Genomic DNA, 26,470 nt, shown 5'->3' on the forward strand with positions numbered 1-26,470 from the left:
TATATTTTCTGCTCTGCACCCAGAGACTAAAATCTCAGGGCAGAGGGAATAATACCAGGCACCATAGTTCTTCTTGTCCCACTACAGCCTGATTCTCGGGTCCCAGATTCCTGGCCAGTTAAGGAAATATTCACTAGGGTGGATCTACTGAGGCTTTCGGAGAGAAACAAAACCTGACAAGTTGCTTAGAGAGTAGAGGGTAAGGAGATTAAAAACAACCTAGGAAAATGAAGCAGGTTCTGTGACACTGTGGCCTGAGGGTCAGGGGTTTAGGCTTAGGCTGCGACTTAAGGGAGAACTGTCTGAGATGAACTTGAACCTACAACAACCCCATTGCTCTGGGGGAAGGGGGTGGTGGTAGAACAGCCCCCTCTAGCGTCCAGGTAAGGCCTACCCACCGAGACCACGAAGAGGGAGGATCTGCCAGCAGCCTCCTAGGCCAATCACAACCTTTCCTCAAGGAGGCGGTTCTCTTCCCTTGTCTCCGCCCCTCTGGGCCAAGTAGCCAATCGAAAGTCGCCTAGGAGAAGTAAACGCAATCGGAATAGCCAATGATGCCGTTGAATCTTTTGCGTGCTTGACCCTGCCCGTACAGCTGCGACAGAGTGACGCGCGAGTTGCTGGGTTTTGTAGTTTTCTAGGGGTTCAAAAGGCCCCAAGGCAAGTTAGCCCTCACTGTCCAGCCCCCAGCCACTTCCTCTCGGCTACTACGCATGCTCACAGCCCGGGGGCGAGGCGGTGCAGCCCGCCCGCTGCTCGGGAAGCGTCCGCTCCTCCCAGAAGGCGGTGCAGCCAGCCAGAGCGAGCCTCGCGGAGGGTTGTGGGGCGGGTAGCTCCCCTCTAGATGGAGACTCATGAAGTAGGGTAGGCGGAGGACTCCATATCCCAGCATGCCCCGTGGCGGGCCCTACCGGCCGCGATTCCGGGCTTGGCCCCGGCCCTAGCTCGTCGGCGGAATACTGGGGCGCGTGGAAGCTGTAGTCACGGTGGCGCCCATAGGGACGGAGGAGGGAATGAGCGAAGAGGAGCAGGGCTCCGGCACTACCACGGGCTGCGGGCTGCCCAGGTGAGCCGCCTTGTCCTCATCACCGCAGAGCGAAAAGTGTCTGGCGGTGCGGAAGGGTAGCGCCGCGGCCCCAGCATGCACCTGGCCTGAGGGTTGTTCCCGGCAAGCACTGGGGTAGTGGGCAGTGGTTCCCGGCATGCACCGGGGCAGTGGCCACCGCCTCCAGCTCTAAATAGTTAGGGGTTGGCTCGGTTCCCAGACTACACTGGAGCACTGGGCTTTATGCCCCCCACATTCAGTGCATTTGGTGGGTACTGGGTTCTTGGCCTGCACCGTGTCAGGGTCCCTGCACTTACAATCAGCACGGGGCACAGCCTCCCTCGCCTTAAGTGAGACAGGAACAGTGCATTTCCCACTTGCCTTGGGGTAGTGGACCCTGTTTTCCCAGCTGCATCCCTAATTTGAACCCAGCCAATGGACACTCTGCGTGGGGTCCCCTGGACCCTGTGTCCCCCATAACGTGCCTAGGTGTCGTGTGGCAGTGCTTGGCCAGGTGGGTGCAGAGGAGAGGTGTGATGTGGGTCTGTACCCCTTACCCCAGTATAGAGCAAATGCTGGCCGCCAACCCCGGCAAGACCCCGATCAGCCTTCTTCAGGAGTATGGGACCAGAATAGGGAAGACGCCTGTGTACGACCTTCTCAAAGCCGAGGGCCAAGCCCACCAGCCTAATTTCACCTTCCGGGTCACCGTTGGCGACACCAGCTGCACTGGTGAGGAAGGCTTGGGCGGCCTGGCTGGGGTGTGCATTTAAGGGCCCATTGCTTTGTATCGTGGAGTCTCTCTTCACAGTCCTCTTTTCCAAGGCCAGTAAGATTTCAGGGTATTTCAAGATTACAGAGATTCCAGGGGAAAAGCCACTGACTGTAGTGGCAGAACAGGATTATGAGAAGTGGGTAGACTTGGGGAAGTCAGAGGAGTGAGTAGGACTGTCTTGGGGATCTGGCAGGTCCCCATCACCCCAGAGGAAAAGGAGAGAATACTTTACATTTTCAGTGGATATTTGGGGGAGTGAGAGCTACCATGCCGGGCTCTATATCTGAATATCAGTAAACTGAGTATCAAATTGAACGGCTGGGACATAGACAATGTCATATGTCTAGTAAGTGGCACAGTAGGGCTTTGTAGAGCCTACTCTATTGTTCCAGCTGTTTATTGAGGGAAAAGAAAGTACTTTGCAGAGGGAAGTAAGGCAGAGAAAGAGTCTCCACCTAAAGGGAGCTCAGAATTCCTTCTTGGCATGGCATAATTCTAGGAGCTAATAGAAAGATAAGGGCCTTTCTTTCCAGCAGTTAGTGAACCGTTCTAGTCTTGGGCAGGGGGAGGATGGTCAGAGGAACTTGATTGACTCCCTCTGGCTGTGAGGAAAGAGACTGGGATGCTGGTTTCTCTTCTGTTCTTTCAGTGACCTCCAGTATTGCCCACACCCCCTCTCTCAGGTCAGGGCCCCAGCAAGAAAGCAGCCAAGCACAAGGCAGCTGAGGTGGCCCTCAAACACCTCAAAGGGGGGAGCATGCTGGAGCCGGCCCTGGAGGACAGCAGGTGAGGGAGGAACAGCCAAGGCACCTAGAAGTCCTGCCAGGAACCCAGGCCCTGTACCACCTTCCACTCTCCTTGAGCCTGGCCTGGTGACCTTTACCACCCTGACCTTTCCCCTTCCAAGAGTTTCCTCTGGACCCAAACAGAGTGTTTCCAGGGCTTCTGCTGCTGTGAAGAATTCTCTGGGGAATAGCCAGCCCCTTTGCAGGATTATAGCTGTAATTGGGGTTGGGTTTAGGGAGGGAGGGGGTGGGGAGAGGAGGCTGAGGTTGACAGGAGTTGCTCCCTTACATGCTTCCTCTTATTAGCAAATATGTCCTTCCCTCTTCTATGCTCAGGTTGGAATTTGTTGTTCCCATGGTTCTTGGGTAGGAAGAGACTTCTTTTCTAAGATGACATTTTCTCAGTCTTTTTGAGCCAGTAGGGGCAGCAAAGCATCCCAGGAGGAAGATGTTGGGTCTCTTGAGTCTGGCTCAGTTGAGAAGTTCTCTTAAGGCATGGGCAGATCAGGAGACCTGAGTCCCCACCCCTCTATTCTCCCTGCACCTGGGTGTGAATCCAAGACCCCCTTCCCCTCGGGAAGTTCTTTTTCTCCCCCAGACTCTTCACTGCCTGAGGAGGTTCCGGTTTTTGCTGCTGTGGCAGTTGCTGCTCCTGTTCCATCCACTGTCTTAATCAGGTACCTTGTGTTCCCTGACTGCTGTAAAGGGTGGGGAGGAGAAGGTCCTGGCTCCTGGCTCCTCAGCTAGGCTAGTCAGGCGTGAGGAAGCCTGACAGTGAGCAAAGAATGGAATAGTTGGGGACAAGAGCTTGCAGAATTTGCACCAATTGGTAAGCTTTTGGGACAGGAGGTAATTTATGATTTTTTTTTTTGGTGGGGGGGATACAGGGGATTGAAACAAGGGGTACACTACCACTGAGCTACATCCGTTTTTTAAATTTTTTGAGACAGGGTTTTGCTAAGTTGCTGAGGCTGGCCTTGAATTTGGCTATCTTCCTGCCTCAGCCTCCTAAGTCACTGGGATTACAGGCATTCACCACCATGCCTGGCTTAATTTATGATTCTTAAATAGCAATATGGATGAAGTCTGATGATATTTAATGGTCTTGTAGTCTACAGTTTCTTCTGGATTGACCATTTGATGATTCTGTTTGAGATCCATTAACTGCTCTGGGACTAGCTATTCAGCCCTTCTCCCACCGTCCTGGGGAGATGATAACCAAATATTTTTTAATCTAAATGCACCTGGGCCTAGAGGGCACTTCTTTTGTGGGGGAGTGGGAGGAAGCAGGCCAGAAATAGGGAGATGGCATGGGAAAACCAAGCAGTGGTTAAGACTTGGGCTTGTGGGTAGCCCCAGAAGGAACCATTCTCAGCTTTGGCCTGGGCCCTTTTTCCTTCAGGAGCTCCCCCATGGAGATGCAACCCCCTGTCTCCCCTCAGCAGTCTGAGTGCAACCCCGTTGGTGCGCTGCAGGTGTGCCCCCATCCTCATTTTTCATGCATGCCTGTCTTCCCTTCAACCAGGGGCTGCAAGAGTTTGTGGGTGGGGCAGTTACCTTGTATTAAGGCCTTTCCACACCCCTCCTTCCTGTCATCTAGAGTTTGAGGCTTTTGGGTAAGGGCCAGTGTGGATATAGGGAGTCTCTTCTCACTTGGCCTTGTGCTCCCTGTGTCTCCTCTCCAAGGAGCTGGTGGTGCAGAAAGGCTGGAGATTGCCAGAGTACACGGTGACCCAGGAATCCGGGCCAGCCCACCGCAAAGAGTTCACTATGACCTGCCGAGTGGAGCGTTTCATTGAGATTGGTAACTGGACAGAAAGGGGTTCTCAGCTCCTATTCCACAGCCCTCCAACCCTGACACAAGGCAGTTCCTGGCTTTAGTTTGCTGCACCCTGCCTCTTTTTGCTCCATAGTTGCTGACTCAGCTTCTTTCTCCTACCTTCTTCGTACCCTCTTTCCCCCCGTCTTCAGCTGACCAGGTTCTTGGGTGCATGGGCAGGTTCTGAGCTCCCCTTTCTCACTGACATTCATGTGGGTGGAAAGCACAGGTCTGTTGGGAGTTAGAATCGAGCAACCCTCTTCCCATGCACAGGCAGTGGCACTTCTAAAAAGCTGGCCAAGCGTAATGCAGCGGCTAAAATGCTGCTTCGAGTGCACACAGTGCCTCTGGATGCCCGGGACGGCAATGAGGCGGAGCCTGATGACGATCACTTCTCCATTGTGAGTGTCTTGCGTGGGCCGGGGACATGGTCGACTTTCCATGACTCAGCAGGGCACCAGGCATTGGTTCTGTGACTTGGGAGTAAGCCTTTCTCAGTCCTGGGTGTGCTTACGCTCCAATTTTCCTACCAGACCTAGGGCTCCTTGGGTCTCTGAGGCCCCCTCAGCCTCGACTCGTGGTTCACTGGTGAGTGCTGTGGGGGAGCTGGCTTGGGGTGGGGAACTGCAGGCTTCCATTTCTGGGATGAAGAAAGCTGCCTGGCCATCATGTCCAGAGTCTAGAAGTTAGAGGATGCTATGTAGGGACTGACTGGGGGAAGGACAGCTGGAAGAAGAGGCATTCTTTGGGCTTTTTTCTTTTCTTGAACACTGACTGAATGCCTGGGTTCCACAGCCCCTGGCTACATCTTTTTCACTTTTCCCATCTTGTCAGGGTGTGGGCTCCCGCCTGGATGGACTTCGCAACCGGGGCCCAGGCTGCACCTGGGATTCTCTGCGAAATTCTGTGGGAGAGAAGATCCTGTCTCTTCGCAGTTGCTCCCTGGGCTCCCTAGGTGCTTTGGGCTCTGCCTGCTGCAGTGTTCTCAGTGAGCTCTCTGAGGAGCAGGCCTTCCATGTCAGCTACCTGGATATTGGTATGACTAGTTGGGGAGCCAGGGGATGGTGGGGATTGAATCAGAGCTAGTATAAGGGGATCAGGAGGGGATGATGATGATGTGGATGTACCCCAGCCCAGTGCTCCTCCCCATCCAACACTGCCTCTCTTCCTTTCGGTCTACAGAGGAACTGAGCCTGAGTGGTCTCTGCCAGTGCCTAGTGGAACTGTCCACCCAGCCAGCCACTGTATGTCATGGCTCTGCAACCACCAGGGAGGCAGCCCGAGGTGAGGCCGCTCGCCGTGCCCTGCAGTACCTCAAGATCATGGCAGGCAGCAAGTAGAGCCTCAGATGGACTCATGGATGTGTACTCTTTGCTCCCTGCTTTTTCTGCCTCTGGGCCCACGTATCCACTCAGCTCTGGTACCTTCTGGAGGTGCCATCTCTACCTCTGACACAAGACTGCCTGCCTTGAGCTGAAGAAGGCACAGGGCAAGGAGCCAGGGACCAGCCCAGAGTGTCTACCTATAGGTGATGACAAGTGGGAAGGGGGCTCTACTAGAGTCCAGAATAAACATGCTGCTCCTAGGTTTCTTAAACCCTGCTCTTTCTGTGCCCTGAGTAATGTGGATGGTGGGGGTCAGCACCACATCCTTCTTCTACTGCCCCCCGCCCCCATTCTCATGGTCTTGCAGGAAGTAAGTAGTGGTGTAGTGGCCTTGGGAGCCTTGTCAGCTGCAATGGCTGGAGTTTGGTTTGGTGGAGGTAGAGGTTGGTGGTCCTTGCCTCAGGCTCTTTCCCAGCCCTGTAAAGTCTTAGCTAGATACACATGGATTCAGAAGCCAAACCACTTTATTTGGGGGGACACATGGCACTTTGGGCCTTGCATGCAAACACATCAAGGGATGACACTTATTTTTTCCCAAAGCGCTGAGGGGCAGCCAGGCTCCAGAACTCTCCAGCCCGGGGATTCAGTTGCTCGTTGCTCCAGGGTCCCCAGGTATTTCTGCCAAACCTAAGGGAGAGATTCATCCTCAGATATAGCTCCTTCTAGTCTCCCTCCTTGAGTCCCTTCCCTTTTCTCTTCTTTTTCTGCCCTTCCCAGACCCTGCTATGCTCCTCTACTTTTCAGACTCACCTCTGGGGCTGAAACAGGAAGGCTGGACTCCGGCCAGGTCTCTCCATGGCCTGGAGCAGGGAGCGCAAGAGGGACCCAGGGGTCTGGGCATGCTGCAGTGAGCTGGGTCCATTGTCTTCTTTCTGTAGCAAGAGGGTGGCAGGGAGGGAAGATGGGCAAATGCCCTGGACACTAAAGATACAAGGGGAAAGGGGTAGCTTCTAAGAGCAAATTGAAGGAGGCTGGTGGGGATGGGGTGCTCACTTACCACAAAGACCTGGTCTCCTCCATCCTGGCCTCTTGGTACTTCAGCATGGCCCCAGTCCGTTAACAGTAGCAACACCAGCAGCACTATCACCCGCCTGGAATCCATGCTGCCATCAGCCCTCCTAGAGCCACACCAGCCTCTTATACCTGCTGTACCCCTATCCCCCACCCCCAACAGCAGCCTGAGGGGGAATCTAGACAGGCAATGGAAATGCACGGCTCTATTAAGGGCCACCTGGGATCCCCTCTCGTGTGTCCCCTGGGGCTCCCTGCTTTCAAGTCTCCCACCCCCAGCCCCTAAGCCTGGAGTTATAGACTTTATTAGATGCATAAATCCTGTCTCCAGAGCTCAAGAAACATCATTTATTGCAGATGTTTTGTCAGAGCCAGGCCCTACGGGGCCTTAAGAATCCCCAATCCCTCAACAGGTTGGAGAGCTTCAATTGATCACTCCTTTCCTAACTTGTAGACTTAAGCATAGACAGACTCCTGTCAAGAAGGCTAGATGTTATGTCCTGGATGGGAGGGAGAGTGGGAAGGACCCAGGTCAGAGTTGGCCAGGGTGATATAGCCTGGTCCCTTCCCTGCCTGGGTCAGCAGTCAGTCAGAATCATATAGCCTAGTCACACCCCTGCCTTTGGGAAGGTTAAATCTGGAATCACTACTCTGAGAGTTGACTGTGGACAGAAAAGTGAGATACAGGAGACTAATGGGGTTTTGGAGCCCAAAGAGCAGATATGGCTTCACATCTTTGTGGACAGACCCATCTTCACTAGACAGCGCTGCCCCTCCACTCTTCCTGGGAACTGACCTTTGCAGCTATAGCTCTGCTGCCACCCTGTGGCCACTGTTCCTTACTACCAGGTCCAGTCATTTTCTTTTTCTACATAGCTCTTTCAAGGAGGAACCTAGGAGGGTGAGAGGTCCTGAAGCCCTGACTCTTAATGGCAGCAGAAGGATACTGTGGAGCTGGACTGTCATTGTTTCACCTCCCTGTGGCCAGTACAGCCTCTACCTGGCTCTGACCTACTGAGGCAAGGCAACATGAATCTTGCCTTAGGAAACGTCAGAATAATGACTATTCAGGGAGGCACTTTTATTATGTGGTGCAGTTTCCTGCTAATTGTAGAATCCCTTCCTGAGCACGGGTTCCAGTTTGGGGTTCCAGCCTATGATGAATGGCATAATGGGTCTCTGACTCAGCCCTGGTCCAGCTATCTACCTCTATAAACTTCAGGTTTCTAACATGGGAACATTAAAAGGAATTACTTCCTAGGGTAAGCATTATTCAAGATACCTTTTGTAATCCATCCAGCACAGGATCTGGCAAGCAGCAGGTATCCTCAAAACATTAGCTGTGATTACTTTCACACCCCAGACCCAGGGAACTTACCATTTCCTGAGAGAGTCTTTGGATAGATTTATCCTTATGCTGAGCTGGCTTCAGTCTCCCTGTGGCATCCACCGGGTGGGTATCTTAGTTTGCTCCATTAGGCCTCACAGAATATCTTTAGTGTCTAAATACATTTCATTCTTCCATTCTAATCTTTTTTACACAATGGGAAGTGCTCCCCTCTTTGAAGCAAGGCATCTTGGAACTTATACATTTGTATATTAGAGCAGGTTTTGATCTGGATGTTTTATATAGGATACATTAATATTCCTATTAATGTAGTCTAAATTCAGATAAACATTTTTGTAAGCTTTGTCTCATGGTTGGTTCTAAATACCAAACTGACACCATAATTACATCTTGTAGTTCATTTCTTAAAAGGGAATATCAAATCCATGGGTGGCTGGTTCTGTATTCTGTCACAGTCCTTGTTTGTTCCTATGTGACAGATCCAGAGGAGCAGGGTGGCAAGGCTGGGTGGGGCACTGCAAACTTGCAAACTGGCTCTGGGCCAGACAGAACTGTTTTTATCTTTGCTCTTGCTCTTTGTTGTTTGACTTACCTAAACTTTAGTTCATCAATAATAAAAATGAAGCAACTCCTTCAGTTTTAAAAGGCTGTTGTGAACAGGAAATGACTTGAGTGCAAAGCATCATACCATTTCCACCTAGCACAGAGCAGGCACTTAATACCCACCATGCTGCTGCTTCCCCTCCTAATATTCCTGAGTGCAAATTACAAGTGGGTCTGAGCTGAGGCTGCATTCAAAAAGGGGCTGGTCTAGCTGCTTTCCTAATCTACGATGGAGGAGACTGATCTCTGTTTAGAAGTCAGAATGGGTTAATCCTAGACTAGTACACTGCCCTTCCTTCAGGGTCACATTCCTACCTCCAAGACATTGCAATTTGGGTCCCGGTATTTGACTTTCAGCAACTTCCTCTCACCTTTCCCTAGTCTCTCATGTGCTTCTGACCACAATACAGTGAAGGCCTTTGCTGCTGTTCCCACTCTCCTATGGAGGCCTGTATATGCCAACTGTCTACCAAACAACAGCCACAAACAGCTTCATACATCATTCTTTTCCTAAGGGAAATCTCAGCAGCACCTGCTATCTCTTTTGTCATCCTGGCACTATTCTTATTACCAATGAAAATTATCAAGAACAGACAGATGCATGGAATTGTTAGTGATTTTCCCCGTTCCTTCTCCTCAACCCCTATTCTCTTAGCATTATCTGTCTTCTTGGGAGCTCTCAGCAACTTCTAAGCAAATCTCCCTTCATCTCCAGACCAACCACTTCCATACTGCCCTTCTGCCATAGAAAGGTTCACTTTCTGTGTGTACACTCCCCAGCCATGCTGAAAACTTACCAACTGTTGGGGGTAGGGCAAGGTGGGGACAAAAGAGAAAGATAAGGTCAATTGCCTTCAGATATTCCCATCCTCCATTCACATAAAGCAAACACTAAGTTCACAGGTGAATGTTTCTGTGATGCCAAGGGCCCTTATCTTTGAGCCAGTCCACAGATCTGAGCTCTGTGTCTTTGGTCATGCTGTGTAATTTATATAAATCTACAGCCTTCTGGAGGCTGCACCGCTCCTGTATTAAAAGTAGGGACAAGAATCCCTGCTCCTTCTGTCCTAAGAAGTGGGAGGGAGAAGAGACTTGCAGATATGAAAGCCCAGTGAGTCCCCAGAACAATGGTCAGTGGGATTTGTTTTCTTTTTTTTTTTTTTTTGGTACCGGGGATTGAACTCAGGGGCACTCCACCACTGAGCCACACCCCCAGCCCTATTTTGTATTTGATTTGGAGACAGGATCTCATTGAGTTGCTTAGCATCTCACTTTTGCTAAGGCTGGCTTTGAATTTATGATCCTCTTGCCTCAGCCTCCTGAACCGCTGAGATTATAGGTGTGCACCACCGCACCCAGACGGTCAATGGGATTTGTAGGTCAGAGTAATGAAGCATCAGACAAACCAGTGGTTCTCTTGATAGTTTAATGTTATATTTGCAGCATAAATAAGGCACAATATATGTCAGGGCAAGGGAGGGAGGGAGGAGGGAGAAGGCATGGCTGGGGAATAACTGCTAAATGGCAAAGGGATGGTCACAGAGAAGAGAGCAAAGCCCCACCTCAGCCCCGTCCCAAAGAGTGTGAGAGCCTGCTCACAGGGTCATGCTGAATTGGATGGAGGGGAAGGGGGAAAGATAGTTTTGTAACAAAATTGCCTGTAGCACTGCATCCTCCCACCTGTCAGGGTCCACCACTAGAGACTGGAGAGACCCAGATCAAGTTGAGTTCCTTGATGAGATAGAGAGGTGTTGCTACATGTCAAAAATATATAGATGAACAGAGATATAATCATAGATACAAACTTTCTTCTCCATAGATACTATTATCAGGATGCAGCAGCCTCCACTGATGGGGCTGGAGGCTCAACTCCTCCCTGCCTGCAAGGTATGCATGTATATGGGAGGAACAGGCAGCTAAAGCTCCATCTGGTCCTTAATGTAATCAAGAATGCAGAGTGACCAGTCTGCAAGGGAACAGGGACAACTCTTGTCTAGACCAATATAGGGACAGGTTTTACAGAAAAGACTAAAAGGAAGAAAACCTAGTTTGAGATGAGTGATGTGGTGGTGGTGGTGGTGACTGTTTTAATGGGAGTTGAGGGAGGGACTGGAAGAAATGGAAAAATATGTTGGTGCTAAGGCAGAGGACAATATTTAAAATAATTCTCCATGTCCTGTAAGAAGCTCCCAAATTGCCCGTAAGGTGATGAGTCTCAAACATCAGTGCACATTAGAAGGGCTTGGAGTGCTTACTGAAACCCACTCCCAGTTTCTGATTCTGATTTGGTAGATCTCAGTTGGGCTGAGAATGGGCATTTCTAGCAAGTTCCAGGTGACAGTGATACACCTGCTCCTGGTCCTGGGTCATACTCTGAGAACCACAAACTTAATGTAAAGTTATTGTGACTACTATTTGTGGCCACTTACAGCTAGTGCATCACTCATCAGTAGCTGGGATGAGTTATCTCTGTGCTTCTAGCTCCCCATTAAAAAAATAAACCCTTGTAGCTACAATGCAAACCTGCATCTAAGAAAGACATAAATTGCCTTAATCTGCCCTACTCTCTCCATCCTTTTCTCATTCTGGGGTAGGATTTTACCCCAAAGAGAAGTAATTCAACTGGTGCAGAGGATGGGAATGTTGGCCAGCTGCCACCTATATTCATTCCTGTTGGGTCACCACCCCAGAGTGAGTGCATGGGGATTTATGTTTGCATGCACATTCATGTGTGCATACAGAAACAGAGAAATCAGTTCTATTTCATGAGAGAGATGATTAGGGAGGCTGTAGGCTCTAATCTGCCTTAGGAGCCTCACCTATTCTGTTCCTCCACACCTTCCACTCCAAACATAAGTCTAAAGAAAGGAGAGAAAGCATTAGCAAAGGCATATGTGACACAGCTAGGAGGACTGGACTCTAAAACAGACTGGTTATGAAATAAAAAACAAAAACAAAATCATTTCTTTCCTGTGTACATAATGTACAATATTAATGGGAATAATAATTTGGGGATGGGAAGGAAATTATGAAAAGGGGACTTATTTTTTTGTTGGGGAGAGCTACCTTGGGGCTAGCACCTTTCCCGAGCCTCTCAGTGTGAAGCAGGAGAGCCTCAGAAACAGGAAAGATTTCTTGGCATCTGCTTGGTGATTCAGGCTGTAGATGGTGCACAGATATGGTGAAGCACTCCATCTCCCAGGATGGTGGTGCTGGAAGCAGGTCCTTGAGAAGATGGATTGGTGAGTCAAGAAAGGAACAACAGCTACAGAACAGGGATAGGAAAGGAAGGCAGCAAGGTGAAGTTCAGCTGGCCCAGCTACTCTTAACCATCCCATATAGTATATGGCCTAGGGCCAAGGAGAAAAGTGGAGGCAGAGGGAAGCCAGATTTGGGATGCCTGACCAACAGGAAATAATAAGTAAAGGAGCTATACTCTTTCTGGTCCTCCCCTGTCATGTGGGAGGCTTTCTCTGAGCAAGCTATTTTGAAGGGAGCAGGGCAGACCAAACCAGCTCTCACCACTTCCTAGCCCGGAGTGAGGTGGGAGGCCTGAGTCTTGGGTTCACTTGGAAGAGTCCCAAGCCATCCACATTCTCAGTTCCTTTCTGAAAGTGTCCTTCCTAGGTCCTAGAAAGGCCACAGTACTTAAGAAGGGCTAAGTGACACCTCCATGATATCTGGTTCTGGTCCAGGTAAGTCTGGAAGGCAAAGATCAGGGGACAGTGACCACATGGCTGACAGCAATAACAAGGTAAGTGTCTCCCCTTGACTGTAAGAGAAAGCTTCAGGATGAGCAGGTGCTTTGTCTTCTTAGTGAGACCAAGGACCAACTGAATTGCTGTCTGGGGTTCTGTCTTTCCCCTTCCTCCTTTTAGTGCCATTTCACTACTATAGTTCTGGCAATGCCCCTCATTTAGGTCCCCGATGCTAGCCTCTTCACTGACAAAAAATGAATTAAGGGACTCAAGAGAATTTGACATGGGGGCTAAGAAACTAAAAAAGGCCCTCTGCATTAAACAGCCATCCAACACAGGGACAGATTGGTGGGGCATGTGTGCAATGACAAACTGATTCTTAACTTTAAAAACACTTGACTGAAGGGGGAAGAAAAATAGTCAAGGGTCTGATGAAAGCTCCTTAGGAGCCATAAACTCAGTCATGCTTTAGGGCAAGGCTGCAACTGGGAAATCAAGGCAATAAAAAATGAAACAAGACTCAAAAACAGGAAAAAACTCCCAGGGAGCAGCCATCTAAAAGAGAAGTCCTGAGAAAAAGTTATAGCTGTGAATCTTTAAAGGCAAGCAAAGTCCCTGCAGGTGGTAACCTGTATCCTGACCATCTGCCATGACATTTGCTAGTCTGATCACCTCAGGGGCAGTTCCTGTTGGGTCCCTGGTGGTAGTGGATGAGAAAATCATATTTTTTTCTCCTTCGTCTTCACCAGGTGTGGTTTGTTCAGCACTGACACTGAAAAGCAGGAGGGGAGATTTAAAATAAATGCAGCAGAACATGTCACCTGACGGGTTCACCAGTATATCACTGAGGAAATGGGAATCTTGTAGCTTAAAACATTTTCTCATTCCTCTCTGGCAGCCAGTTTTGGAAGACAAAATAAAAAAGGAGGCTGGCAGTTATTTTGTATACGTATTTAAGATGAAGGCAGAAGAGGTGAAGAAAAGGACATTCTTGGCTTTGGCAGATGGCAGAAGGTGGCTCTGGGACAACTAGAAGGGTTTCATACTGAAAGGCTATTAAAACTGACCTGTCTATCAGTAGGCTTCTGGCTTTGGATTGCTTCCTATGGCCCTGGTAAATATTGCATAGTTCAAGAGCCAAGGGAGATGAGGAGGCTACTGGTGAAGAAAGAGGATCAAGAGGGATGAATTTCTTCCCCTGCAACTCAACTCTTCAAAGTAGTAATTGATGAGAGTCACAGTCAACAACTTCCCAGGCAGGCCAGACCCTGGGCCCCTCTGCTGCTTCTTCCCTCTGTCCTTCCTCCTTCCATCTAATATTATATTCAAGAAAAGCCACTGAGGACATTTGCCATGATGTGTCAGGGTCTTGGAGCTTGTACTATGGAGAGGCATCGCATTTAAGGGGCATAGAATAGAAATGAGTTAAAGAATAACTCTGGAGGACCAGGGAGACCTAGTGGCTAGGCTAGGAAACCAGTTGAGAGAAGGTAGTCCAGAGGGTGATGGGCTCTGGTGAATACAAGACAGCTCAGAAAAGAAATCTGTGAGGCTAAGAGATGGAGGAAGAACAACAGCAAGGGAATACAAGAGTCCCCATACATGACACCTCTAGGAGGGATGATCTGAACTAGTTATAGCAGAGGGACAGGGGAACCAAGAAGGAGAGCAGGAGCAAAAACATGACCAAAGGTGACAATATACATACTTTGGCCAGTAAACTGGTAAAACAAAAGAATCAGTTAATCCAGTAACCTGATGGAAAAAGCTTTAAATTGCATTGTTCCTGTTTGCCCTGGTGACTGGAACTACAGGAGGATGAAGGGTGAGAGGGAAACACCAATTGGATCCCAGGCTCTTTCCCTTTTCACTGCCACGCAATATCAATCAATAAGGCCACAAGATGAAGTTGCCAAGGCTTAGTGGGAGGTGGGAAAGACCTAGGAAAAGTCAAGAGACAAAAAGAGGTACCCATACAGCTCTGGAAACAGATGAAAAAGGACTAGAAATTTTGGGGCTTTCTTTTTGCCTTTTTTGTTTGTTTTCTTGGTAGGTAGAGGAATAAAGCTTACAGAAGAGCTGGAAAATACTGCTGCTTCATTAAGTCAAAGGTAACCTTACATTCTCCATAAGTGAATGCTTTCACTAGTATTTTGGAAGGGGAAAGGCATACATAAGCGGCTACTGGGAGACCAAGTCCTGAGTCTGTGGTGGGGCTGGGGATAGGATGGCAGGTGATATGCCATCAGATCTAGCCCCTCTATCAAGCAAGAAGTGGCATGCTGGTAAGGAACAAGAAGATAAGAGCCATAGCTTAGTGGGAAGAAAGGAAACTAAGAAACCCCAAATCTAGAAGTGCAAGGGTTAGTGTTAAAAGAGACAGGTACACGTGCATGGAGCAAGGATGATTGCTCGGACCATTTGGAAAAGCCTTTGGCTGTGGGTACATCAGAAACCCCACTCTTGGATGATGATCTATGTGGCTCCAGGGCTGGGAGAACCCTAGTACAGATGTCAAACTTACATGACCATGCTGCTAAAGAGAAAAGCCCCACATCTGTCCATACTCACAACATACAATGTCCCCCCGCTACGTATTGCCATATCCAAGGCAGATGGGAGAGGATAAGATGACATCTCTCTTGGCTCTTGAGCGGGCGAGCTCTGGCTGGGGACCTCTCCACCAGGGGAGGCATCATCTGCCCGCAGACTGGGACTGTGGGGTCATGATCACATGCGACTGTATCGGCATGCTCAGTTCTGTCCTTTGGCTGGCCATCTGAGTGAGGACTGAGGTGGCCACAGCTTCAGCTGCAGAGCGAACACTGAGGCCATTGCTAGGGGCTGTTGCTGAGCTGTGTTGAATCACAGGGGCTGGAGAACCCGTTGGCTCTGAGCTTTCCTTGGGGCTTTCTGCCAGGAAGGAAGGCAAAGAGCAGAGAGCAAGTGGTTAGAAAACAGAACGGGGCGGGCGGGGGGGGGGGGCGGTTGTGGCTCTGTGGTAGAGCGCTTGCCTAGCATGTTTGAGGCACTGGGTTCAATTCTCAGCACCATATATAAAGAAGTGAACAAAAATCAAGGTCCATCAACAACTAATAAAAATATAATAAAAAAAGAAAGAAAGAAAACAGAACAGGGAAACAGACAGGACTATACCTTTTGCCATAATTCCAAAGATGTCTAAAGAAAAATGAAACTCATCTCTTTTTGGGGAAACCCCAGATGGCTTATAAGTCATCAGTGGGGCAAGGAAATGGGAAGTTGTGAGAAGGGAAACAAGAACTAAGCCAAAATTAACCTGACTATCCCAATAAAGTGAATCCCCAACATATTAATTATACTGACTTTTGAGTCTCTGTATAATTCAAAATGCTATTTGGAATATTTTCCTCTTTAAAGGTGATTTAAAATCGATCTTTTTTTTAGCTATCCTCTTGTATTAATTCCCAAAGGAACCAAACCATTCCATTATTTTTAATGTTCTTTAGCAGGTAGATTACCCTAGGTAAATCTGATAAATATAAAGCTACAATCAAATGATGTTATGAATGGCCAGTACTTGGCCAAGGTTCAAATGACATGCAAAACTAAAAGGAATCTGTTGGATACCTGACTATCAATTAGCTAGCCATTAATGACTTAAAATATTTATTATAAGCCAGGCTCAGTGGCACATGCCTATAATCCCATGACTTGGTAGGCTGAGGCAGGAGGATCACAAGTACAAAGGCAACCTCAGCAACTTAGCAAGGTCTTAAGCCCTAAGCAACTTAGTGAGACCCTGTCTCTTTAAAAACAAAAACAAAATAAAAAATGGGAGGTTAGGGTGGGAAGAGGGCTGGGGATATTGCTCAGTGGTTAAGCACTCCCTGGGTTCAATCCCCTGTACCAAATTAATAATAATAATAATAAACAAACATATTTTGAAGTACACTATTCCACCTAAGGTGAAAATAACATTTTACTACTAAATACAATATCTGAACTGCATACGAAGGTATCTTCCATGATGCTTACTGGTCAAAGAATTTTATCAAACATCAGACAGTCTCAATGGCTCCTTAAACAGATATGTGGGAATAAGGACCAACTTCCAAAAGGTGGTTATATTTCTGATTTCTTGATAAATGGCCTAAGTCGTTTTTCAGGCCTCTGTGAGGCCTTCTTTGTTACCTTCAGGAAGTTTGGGGCTCCTTGAGTGGGATACCTGTTCTTACCTCTTTCATGGGTTTATGATGACTCTATATGAGTCAGAGAGGTAGGGAAAGTATCTTATCTGTTTGTGTCAAGTACATACCATAATGTTAATACCACACACAGGAACTAAACGGCTTTGCTGTAACAAATAAGTAGTTTAATGGATTGTCTACTGTCAGAGTGTTTGCAGGAAATGAATAGAAACTTCTACCTATAGGCCACATACTGAAAAAATGTTCAATTCTGGTCTCCTTAGCTCATCAACAGGATTTGAAATAGTTGATCACTAAACTTTTTTTTTTTTTTTTTTTTTTTTTTTTTTTTTTTTAAGAGAGAGTGAGAGAGGAGAGAGAGTGAGAGAGAGAGAGAGAGAATTTTTAATATTTATTTTTAGTTCTCGGCAGACACAACATCTTTGTTGGTATGTGGTGCTGAGGATCGAACCCGGGCCGCACGCATGCGAGGCCAGCGCGCTACCGCTTGAGCCACATCCCCAGCCCCCTTCTTTTTTTTTTAAATTTATTTTTTTTTAGTTTTTGGCGGACACAACATCTTTGTTTGTATGTGGTGCTGAGGATCAAACCTGGGCCGCACGCATGCCAGGCGAGCGTGCTACCGCCTAAGCCACATCCCCAGCATCACTAAACTTCTTGAAATGCTTTCTTATCTTGATTTATAGACTACCACATTTAGCTACTCAGCTAACTTCCTGGCTGCAGCTTTTAAGTTTCATGAGGGTTCCTTCTCATCTCTTTGACCTCTGAATGTTAAGAACCTCAGGGTTGAGTCTTGGAATAACTTCTCTTTTTCTAGCTAGGAACTTCATCCAGGTTCCTGGATTTCAAAACTAACTATATGCTCCTGACTCCTAAAGGGTATCTTTAGCCTTTTCTCTGAACTGCAGACCCATATAACCAACTGCTTGCCTGACATTGCCAAGCTTAATATGCTTGTTAACCTCAGTTTGTTCAAAACTGATCTCCTGATATACCTCCCAGACTTTTCTCCATCTTAAGTAAAATGACAACTTTGTTTTTTTTTTTTTTTTTTTTTTTGACGGGGGTGGGTGGGTACCAGGGATTGAACCCAAGGGTGTTTAACCACTGAGTTACATCCTCAGTCCTTCTTAATTTTTTATTTTGAGAAAAAGTCTCTCTAAATTGCTGTGGCTGGCTTTAAACTTGTGATCCTCCTGCCTCAGCCTCCTGAATGGTGGCATTATAGGTGTGCACCACCATGCCCAGTGACAACTTCACTTTTGCAGTCACTCGAGCCACAAACTTTGGTGCAATTTTTGATTCTTCTTCTTCTTTTTTTTTTTTTTTTGGAGCTGGGGATTGAACCCAGGGCCTTGAGCAGACAAGGCAAGCACTCTACCAACTGAGATATATCCCAAGCCCATTGATTCTTCTTTTTTTCATATATACCTCTGCATGTAGCCTGTCATCAAAACCTGTCACTCTAACTACAAAATATATTCTGAATTCAATCCCTGTTCTCCACTTTGATTATTACCACCCTGGTCAAGACTCCATCATCTCTTGTTCATATTATTGAAACCTTAGGTGGACTGCCTACTTCTGCCATTGCACCCCTTATGTTTCATTCATTCATTCATTCATTCATTCATTCATTCATTCATAGTGCTGAGAATTGAACCTGTGCCTCATGCATGCTAGGCAAGCACTCAACCACTGAGCTACAGCCCCAACCCTCTACAGTACTTTTCTTCCACAAAAATGTACAGCCAGGTCCCTCATTTCCTTTAGGTCTTTATTCAAAAGCCACTTCATCTAAAATTTTAATCTTGCTACCAGCATTTCCCATCATCCTTTCCTTTTTTACTTTTTCTTCTAGCATTTACTACTATCTAACAAACTATACATTTTGCCTATTTATCTTATTTATTATCTGTCTCACCTACTAAATATAAGCTCCTCAAGGGCAGGGATTTAATCTAATCTATTTGATTTTCTATTATATTCCCAGCATGTAAAACAGTGCCTGGTACAGAACAGGCACTCAATCAATAGCTGCTTAATAAATGAACATACCCTGAAGCACATATTAAAATTTAAATAGAGATGTTTACAATTGGTGATGTGGTTACTCTTTTTCTATGAGAATATATCTTGAAATGATAAGGATGGTTTTGAAAAAATAATTCAATATATCAACATATATAGCAAACATTTCTATAAATTTATCTAATTTGTAATGAAAATGAGCATTTGTTAGCTTTTACTATCCACAAGCAAATTATTCACAATAATATTAACTTCAGAATTGTGTTTATGCTCAGAATAACTCTATGGCTATCTTTCTATCACTATTTTATGTGTAATCATAAGATTATAAATAGAAACCAACACTGGCCTATAATAAGAAAAATAAAATATACCCCCAAATCACAATGATTTAATCTTAAAGTATCTTCTGCTATTTCTTTTTTCTGGAAGTCTCTAGTGTCTTTAGAATAAGAAATATCTGGATGTAAATCTTGTTTTTACTACTTTACTAGCTGTATAACTTCAGGTAATTGATCTATTCTGAGTACAGTTTTCTCGTCTATAAATAGAGGTAATATCTATTTAATGAGAGTATTGGGAAGATGGTACAGTGCATAAACAAAATAGGCATCCAGCCAGGCATGGTGGCTCTGCAATCCCAGCTACTTGGGAAGTTGAGGCAGGAAAATCACAAATTCAAGGCCAGCTTTGGCAACTTGACCCTTCTCATAAATTAAAAGAGAGAAAAGAAAAAAAAGGGCTGAGAGTGTTCAGTGGTAGAGTGCTTGCCTAACATGGGTGAAGTCCTGGGTTCAAGTCCCCATACCTTAAAAAAACAAAAAATAGGCATGGTGGCATATGCCTATAATCCCAGGGATCTGGGAGGCTGAGGCAGGAGGATTTTGAGTTCAAACCCAGGCTCAGCAACTTAGTGAGGCCCTGAGCAACTCAGTAAGACCCTGTCTTTAATAAAATATAAAAAAGGGCGGGGATGTGACTCAGTGGTTAAGTGCCCGTGGGTTCAATCCCGTACAAAAAAAAAAAAAAAGATGTCCAATAAATATCAACTATTGTGAATTATTAGGATAACTCTATATTGTTGTCAAAACCTGTTTTTTGGTCAGACTGGCTGTCTATAGGGTCCCTCATCATCAGTCTGAGAGTTTCTAGCACATTCAGAATGGAGTTATAAACTATAAAGACACTCAATACATGCAGCTTCTGATTGGCTGATTTTTGTTGTGAGCTACTCACCTAAATAGCCTTGAGTCTTTTTCTGTAGTGCAGTTACTGGGCAGTCTTTATGAGCTAATAGTAGCTGTTTCAACTGAGCCACTTCATTGCGTAGTAATGTGACTTCATTCTGAGAGGGTAGGGAAGAAAAAAAGTATCAAGAAAATTCATCCTCCATTTTTGGATTCCCAATGGTTATCCCCAGACTGTGGATAGAATCTGCTTGGATTTTCCTCCCCAATTTGGATAAGACTTCAGATCCAGCAAGATTTAAAATAGCCAGGGCCAGGAATTCAACGACCACAGTTGCCTAGAATTAAAAGTAGAGATTCATAATAGAAAAAATTACTTCTATTTGAGATTAATATGATTATGCTGAAATTAATAATATATATATTCTTTGACTAAAAAAAGAGTACATCTAGGAGTCTGTTTAACAGGACTATTTACTAAAGTGCTTGCAATGTTCACTGCAGCATTATTCTTCTTATAAAAACTGAACAATATAAAAATTCATACCATATAATATAACCATACTACAGAATATACTAATATATAGCTAGGTATTTAAAAGAACGAGGCTATCATGGCTAGGTTTCTAGGAGATATTGTTAACCTATTTATGTTTGAATCAACTCACATTCCCCCCAACTCCCATATAAAAACTATAAATGAAAAGAATATTTAGAAATATGATTATCTCTGAAAGGTACATATCAAATTTATTTTCAGGGAAGAGAATGGGACTGGGAAAGGTAAATTAAAAAGGGACCTAGTTGGGCTGGGGATGTGCCTGGCATGCGTGCAGCCCGGGGTTTGATCCTCAGCACTACATACAAAGATGTTGTGTCCGCCAAAAACTAAAAAATAAATATTAAAATTCTCTCTCTCTCTCTCTTTTTAAAAAAAAAAAAAAAAGGGACCTTGTTGGGGCTGGGTATATGGCTCAAGCGGTAATGCGTTTTTGCCTGGCATGTGTGGGGTGCTGGGTTCGATCCTCAGCACCACATAAAATAAATTAAAGATGTTGTATCCACTGAAAACTGAAAAACAAATATTAAAAAATTCTCTCTCTTCCAAAAAAAAAAAAAGGACCTTGTTTTCATTGTGTGTGTGTGTGTGTGTGTGTTTGAGAGAGGAGAGAGAATAAAAAATTATTCATATTATCTTTGCAATTAAATGTTTTAATAATCAGAAAAAGGGAAAATAACATTTAAGAGAATGGATATAATTGTTCTATTTGTGCTTGTGTGGTTTCTTTTTTTCTTTCATTAAGCTACATTTTCTGGGGCAAAAACATTTCCCATTAGGTGTTCTATGACCCCAATCAGGTTTTAGTAATGATTAAAAAAAAAAAAAAAAACATGCTGGAGTGTTTAATTTTCTCCACCCTAATGGGTCTATGAACTACTGGTTCTAGTAGCAGATTGGGGGGTAGATGGTGAGTCTTTCCCAATTAGGGAAGAGATCTCAATACTGACTTTTTTTTTTTAATATTTATTATCTTTTTTTAGTTCTCGGGGGACACATCTTTGTTTGTATGTGGTGCTGAGGATCGAACCTGGGCCGCACACATGCCAGGCGAGCACGCTACCGCTTGAGCCACATCCCCAGCCCCTCAATACTATTTTTTTTTTTTAAAGAGAGAGTGAGAGAGAGAGAGAGAGAGAGAGAATTTTTTTAATATTTATTTTTTTAGTTCTTGGCGGACACAACATCTTTGTTTGTATGTGGTGCTGAGGATCGAACCTGGGCCGCACACATGCCAGGCCAGCGCGCTACCGCTTGAGCCACATCCCCAGCCCCTCAATACTGACTATTAAGAGATCTTTTTCTGCATTCTTCCTGGTACAATTTCTGGATCTCTCCTAATTAAAGAATTACCATCATCTGTTATATTGTTCCACTTTTATCTGATTCAATAACCACTTTCCAGATTTGACCCCAATAATTGTTCGGTGCCACTCACACTCAGCTGAATGTTCTGAGAAGTGAGTTCTTCTGCCTTTTTCTCTAGGGAAGACACCCATAGCTTCCGCTTCTGGCGGCAGCGGGAGGCTGCAGCCCGGTTGCGCTCCAGGAAACGTTGCCGGCGTTCGTCTGGATCTTCATCTACTGTGCGCCGCCGCCGCCCCCCAGTACTAGGAGTAGGCTGGGCTGGAGAGACCTGTTGCCCAAGAAAGAAGACGAGTTACTTGATGGGAACATCAATCCTTTCCAAATCAAACCTGATATTAGGTAGAGTAGTAAGTTCTGGTAAAGATATGTACCAACCTGGTAACCTCAGCAAGTCTTGTCACTATGTCCCTTTGCTGCTCTTTTATAGTAATTATTTCCTTATTCTGCTTCCCATTTCCTTCTAGTCTTCTTAGTATTACACTCAGACAAACCACAGTTCAGTTGAGAAACCGATTATTTTTGAGACAGAAAATGAAACTAGGATCATATTTTGTTTCTTTTTCTTTTTTGGTACCAGGGCGCTCAATCACTGAGCCACATCCCCAACCCTTTTCACTTTTTAAGGCAGGGTTTCTCTTGCTAAATTGTAAAAGTCTGGCTTTGAACTCACAATCCTCCTGCCTCAGCCTCCTGAGCTGTTGGGATTATAGGTGTGAGTCACTGCCCCTGGCAACAATAGGGTATCCTTTTTTTCTTCCGAGATTTAAACCCAAAGGCACTTTAACACAGCCACATCCCCAGTCCTTTTTATTATTTATTTTGAGACAAGGTCTCAATAAGTTGCTTAGTGCCTTGCTAAATTGCTAAGACTGGCTTCAAACTTGAGATCCTCCTGCCTCAAGTGGCTGGGATTACAGGTATGTACCACTCTGCCTGGCAACTTTTAGGGAGATGGAAATAAAATTTTGAGAATCATTGATTTGGACAAGCAATATGTACAAAAAAATTGTATGCTCTAACAGGTTTCAGGAAAGGAGAAAGAAAATGCTTCTATTCATCTCACTATGAGTAAGATACAGGCTTTCACAGGGAGACATGAATTAGTATTTTTTAAAAATTTATAATCAGTAATTAATCACCCTCAGCAAGCTCACACCTTTTGTTTGCTTTTAAGAAACACTTAATTTCTTTATGAAATGATATAGGACTGTCTTTTGTTTTTTAAACTTCAGGCTGAAGTGTATTATCTCTAAGGCACTTATGGATCATCTTCTCTTTCTGTTAGCTGGTACACATAAGAGAAGCCAAATCAATTTCATAATAGCAGCTAAAATTAAACAAATATAGAAAGGTCAGTCATCTGTAGAAAAGAAACTATATGCTATAAAACAAGCCCAAGGTAAATTTGTCTTGGATATGTTGCTGGTAGCAACTATTTCTATAATCCCAGAAATCCTATCAGTTTTATGAAGACAAGAATGAGATTACAAAACACAGAATCTTGTACTCCACTCCAAGACCTTTTGAATTATGGTCTCCATTAAGATAGGTAATTAAGAGATGATTTCATTGTTCAGACTAATACTATCTCTCCCTCTTTTTTGTTTTTTTGGTACCAGGGATTGAACCCAGGACACTGAATCACATCCCCAGCACTTTTTGTTTTTGTAATTTTGAGACAGGGTCTCACTAAGTTGCTTAGGGTCTTGCTAAATTGCTGGTAGTGGCCTTGAATTTGTAATCCTCCTGCATCAGATTCCTGAGTCACTGGGATTATAGGTGTGTGTTACCATGCCTGGCTAATATTCTCTTAAAGAAAAAAGTGAAGAGAAAATTTCAAAGGCATTTAATGAATTACAGGCCTTGGTCACTGTATTAAGGGAAGACCTATCTTCAAGAAATTTACAAAAATTCTCTTGAGAATTTCAAATTTTTCTTTGTCTTGAGCTCATCAGAGCACTTATCAATATGTGCTTTTTAAGGAGGATGGGGGAAAGGGAAGGCTAAGTTCCTCTTCTCTCATAGGCAACTAAGAAACTCATGCAAAGGATGGATGTGAAAGGACAGGCCAAGAAAGGAAGGAAAAAGTAATTAGAAAGGAAGGTATGTCCTTTCCTTGGGAGGGAAAGCAGCACAGCTCTGGCAGGGAGCTACTGCTTCAGCATCTCCAGGACTAGCTGGCTTTTTAGGATGGAAGGGTACAGCAGGGTGGGCAAGTTTAGCTTCCAACAAGAAAATTCAAATGAAAGCTTGTGTTGGCGGCCAAGCTTTAAGGCAGCATATGGCCATGAAATGTTTGGACATGTGGTGGTAACCAATGAAGCAGGTGGTGACATCGGGAAAAGAGGGACTGGGCAATGGCTGTTAACTCTAGAAACCAATCTCAGGTCACTGTCACCTGTCCAGTTCACACAATTATGAAAACTGAGGACTAATCAGTTTTCAAAGAATCTTTTTAAAACATACCTCTGAATCAGGCATTTTTAAAAAAGGGACCTCTCTGGATTTTTTTAAGGATTTTTATTTGTGATTAAAAAAAAAAAGACTGACTTGGTAATAAGAAGGTATTTTTGTGTGTGTGTGTGTGTGTGTTTTCTTATTTATTTATTTTCTACTGAGCTATCGTACTCCTGAAACATCACATTATATTCATATATTATTATTACATGTTTTTTGTTATAAACACCTAATCCAGTAAGTTGGTTTTTTTTTTTTTTTGGTGTGTGTTTTCTGGGGATTGAACCCAGGGGTGCCTTATCACTGAGCTATATCCTACCCCTTTGAAGCCCTTTTCAGGTTTTGTTGAAACAGCATTTTGTATACCAGTAACCCTGGAGGCTGAGGCAGGAGGATTGCAAGTTCAAGGCCAGCCTAGGCAACTTAGTGATCAAAATAAAAAAAGGACTCAGGAGTGTAACTTAGTGGTAGAGCACCCAATCCTCAGTACCACCCCCACCCCCCGCCAAAAAAAGGAGACAGGGGTTTTGCTAAATTGCACAGGCTGACCTCAAACGCAATCCTTCAGCCTGAGCCTCCCGAGATTAGATTAACCTGAGATTAACAGGTGTGTACCACTATGCCTGGCTAGTCATTTTGTTTTTTGGTAAGCTTTAATAGGTGGGAAATATATTAGAGGAGACTCCTGTAATAGTGCATAACCTGATGTGGCTTGGGGTGAAGGTTCTGTCACATTTCAGATGATTTTGAGATCAGATACATTAAACCATTCACATATGAAAAAACAGAGTCCTCCTTTACAACAGCTCTGCAGTATTCAGTCTGCACATACTCCTAACACAAAGGTGGGTAAAGAATGGTGTGGGTTTTTTTTTTTTTTTTTTGTAGTACTAGGGACTGAACCTAAGGATGCGCTACCAATTAACTACATTCCCAGTCCTATTTATTTATTTGTTTGTTTATTTATTTTTGTGCTGCTGAGGATTAAACCCAGGGCCTTGTGCATGCAAGGTAAGCACTCTATCAACTGAGCTATATCCCCAGCCCCCTTTTTGAGACTGGTTCTCGCTAAGTTGCTGAGGCTGGCCTCAAACTTGGTAATCCTTAGATCTGGAATTATAAGCGTGTGCCACTTGCTCAGGAAGAATGGTGTGTTTTGCTGCAGTCAAATTGTCAACAAAAACAAAAGTAGCAGGAAGATGTCCAGAAAGCTGAAATCCATTCTTCTCTAGCTGGTTGTTCCTTGAAAAATAGATGTGATATCAAGAGTAAGTGTAATACAGGTGGTTCCCCCCAATCCAAAGGCCCAACTGACCTGTGGCTGGGCTGGGGATGGGGCATCAGGATGCTGGATGAGAATCTGGCTCTGCTCTGGACGGGAGGTTACCATGGTACTGGCAGTACCTACCACCATTCCACAACCACCATTGATTGAGGAGACTTGGTGGGTTAGGGTGGCTTTTAGTCTCTATGGGTAAAGGTAAGAAAAGAGAGCTTGTCAAGGGTGAGATTCTGTCAAAGATGAAAAAGATGGGCTTAAATTTATCACTGACTTCATAGATAGTTAAAAATTCTATTCCAACTTTCCCTTACCAGAAAAATTAAAAGAAAATGACAGGGAGAGAAAATGTGCACCTGGATCCTTAAAATGCCTACTCTGTTCCCTGGCTGTCATCCTGGGCACAGTTGGGGGCTGGAGGTTGTTGAAGCAATAGAGTCCAGATGAAAGCTCTCTCATGGAACCTGGCCAGATGCTGGTTATGCAGCTATTCACCTCTTGGCCAGCTCCCCTGCCCACTCACCCACCCTCCATCTGTCACCCTGTAACTAAAACGGCAAGTGTTCCATTCCAAACAATCTGTGCTGCCTCTTTTCACTGCCATGGTCTATGTACCAGGCTCCAATGGTGGGGAGAGTAGATGAGAGTCATGAATCAGGGTCTTCTCTTTTCCAAATCCCACAGCAGGGTGTCCTTAGCTTTGTAAGCCCCAGAAGGTTCCTTTACTCAGCTCACTTGAAAAACCTAACTGATACTACTCCTTTCAGAGGGCCAATATTACCAAGGCTGGTATGTACTCACCATTTTGGCTTCTGATGGTACAGGATGGCCAGAGGGAGAAATGGAGCCACTGCTATTAACTGGTGGGCCAGGGATACCAGGAATGTTGGGCACCATGGACACAGGTCTGGCCAGCTGTATCAAGAT

At 45.3% G+C, this 26,470-nt stretch overlaps 3 protein-coding genes across 11 annotated transcripts in view; 1 reads left to right on the top strand and 2 right to left on the bottom strand.

Annotated features, from left to right (window-relative positions):
- The first annotated feature begins 550 nt into the window (after window positions 1–550).
- TARBP2 (TARBP2 subunit of RISC loading complex) lies at window positions 551–6,025 on the top strand. Of its 5 annotated transcripts, none has more exons than XM_081309939.1 (9): window positions 557–1,066; window positions 1,608–1,777; window positions 2,504–2,606; window positions 3,187–3,282; window positions 4,008–4,080; window positions 4,292–4,409; window positions 4,698–4,825; window positions 5,259–5,460; window positions 5,607–6,025. In XM_081309939.1, the coding sequence occupies exons 1-9, from the start codon at window positions 1,014–1,016 to the stop codon at window positions 5,762–5,764; spliced, it is 1,101 nt and encodes a 366-aa protein (XP_081166065.1). In that variant the 5' UTR covers window positions 557–1,013; the 3' UTR covers window positions 5,765–6,025. The 5 variants fall into 5 exon arrangements, with proteins under 5 accessions (XP_081166067.1, XP_081166065.1, XP_081166066.1 ...); XM_081309940.1 differs by lacking the exon at window positions 557–1,066 and adding an exon at window positions 1,185–1,313; XM_081309941.1 differs by lacking the exon at window positions 2,504–2,606 and having other exon boundaries at window positions 551–1,066; window positions 3,204–3,282.
- Window positions 6,026–6,255: 230 nt separating this feature from the next.
- NPFF (neuropeptide FF-amide peptide precursor) lies at window positions 6,256–7,136 on the bottom strand (the record flags this gene model as incomplete). The annotated part of the gene is made up of 3 exons (XM_081309944.1): window positions 6,256–6,436; window positions 6,560–6,681; window positions 6,807–7,136. The coding sequence occupies 3 exons, from the start codon at window positions 7,134–7,136 to the stop codon at window positions 6,334–6,336; spliced, it is 555 nt and encodes a 184-aa protein (XP_081166070.1). The 3' UTR covers window positions 6,256–6,333.
- Window positions 6,807–26,470, bottom strand: part of LOC308657803 (cyclic AMP-dependent transcription factor ATF-7) — a 106,056-nt gene continuing 86,392 nt past the window's right edge. For 2 of the 5 annotated variants that reach the window (XM_081309908.1, XM_081309909.1), the window contains exons 7-11: window positions 26,345–26,458; window positions 25,580–25,732; window positions 21,878–22,075; window positions 19,930–20,038; window positions 9,589–15,382 (exon numbers count right to left, since the gene is read on the bottom strand). In XM_081309908.1, the coding sequence (XP_081166034.1) occupies window positions 15,165–15,382; window positions 19,930–20,038; window positions 21,878–22,075; window positions 25,580–25,732; window positions 26,345–26,458 (792 nt within the window). In that variant the 3' untranslated portion in view covers window positions 9,589–15,164. The other 3 variants (XM_081309906.1, XM_081309907.1, XR_014024067.1) reach the window with 2 other exon arrangements.

Source organism: Spermophilus citellus (genome assembly GCF_964194105.1).
Source record: "Spermophilus citellus genome assembly, chromosome: 10".
Taxonomy (NCBI): domain Eukaryota; kingdom Metazoa; phylum Chordata; class Mammalia; order Rodentia; family Sciuridae; genus Spermophilus; species Spermophilus citellus.

Excerpts from the sequence above, each read along its gene's own strand:
- TARBP2 (XM_081309939.1), top strand. The coding sequence starts at position 1,014 with ATGAGCGAAGAGGAGCAGGGCTCCGGCACTACCACGGGCTGCGGGCTG. Across the intron at positions 4,410-4,697 it reads GGAGCGTTTCATTGAGATTG|GCAGTGGCACTTCTAAAAAG; the intron begins GTAACTGGACAG and ends TCCCATGCACAG. Across the intron at positions 5,461-5,606 it reads TGTCAGCTACCTGGATATTG|AGGAACTGAGCCTGAGTGGT; the intron begins GTATGACTAGTT and ends TTCGGTCTACAG.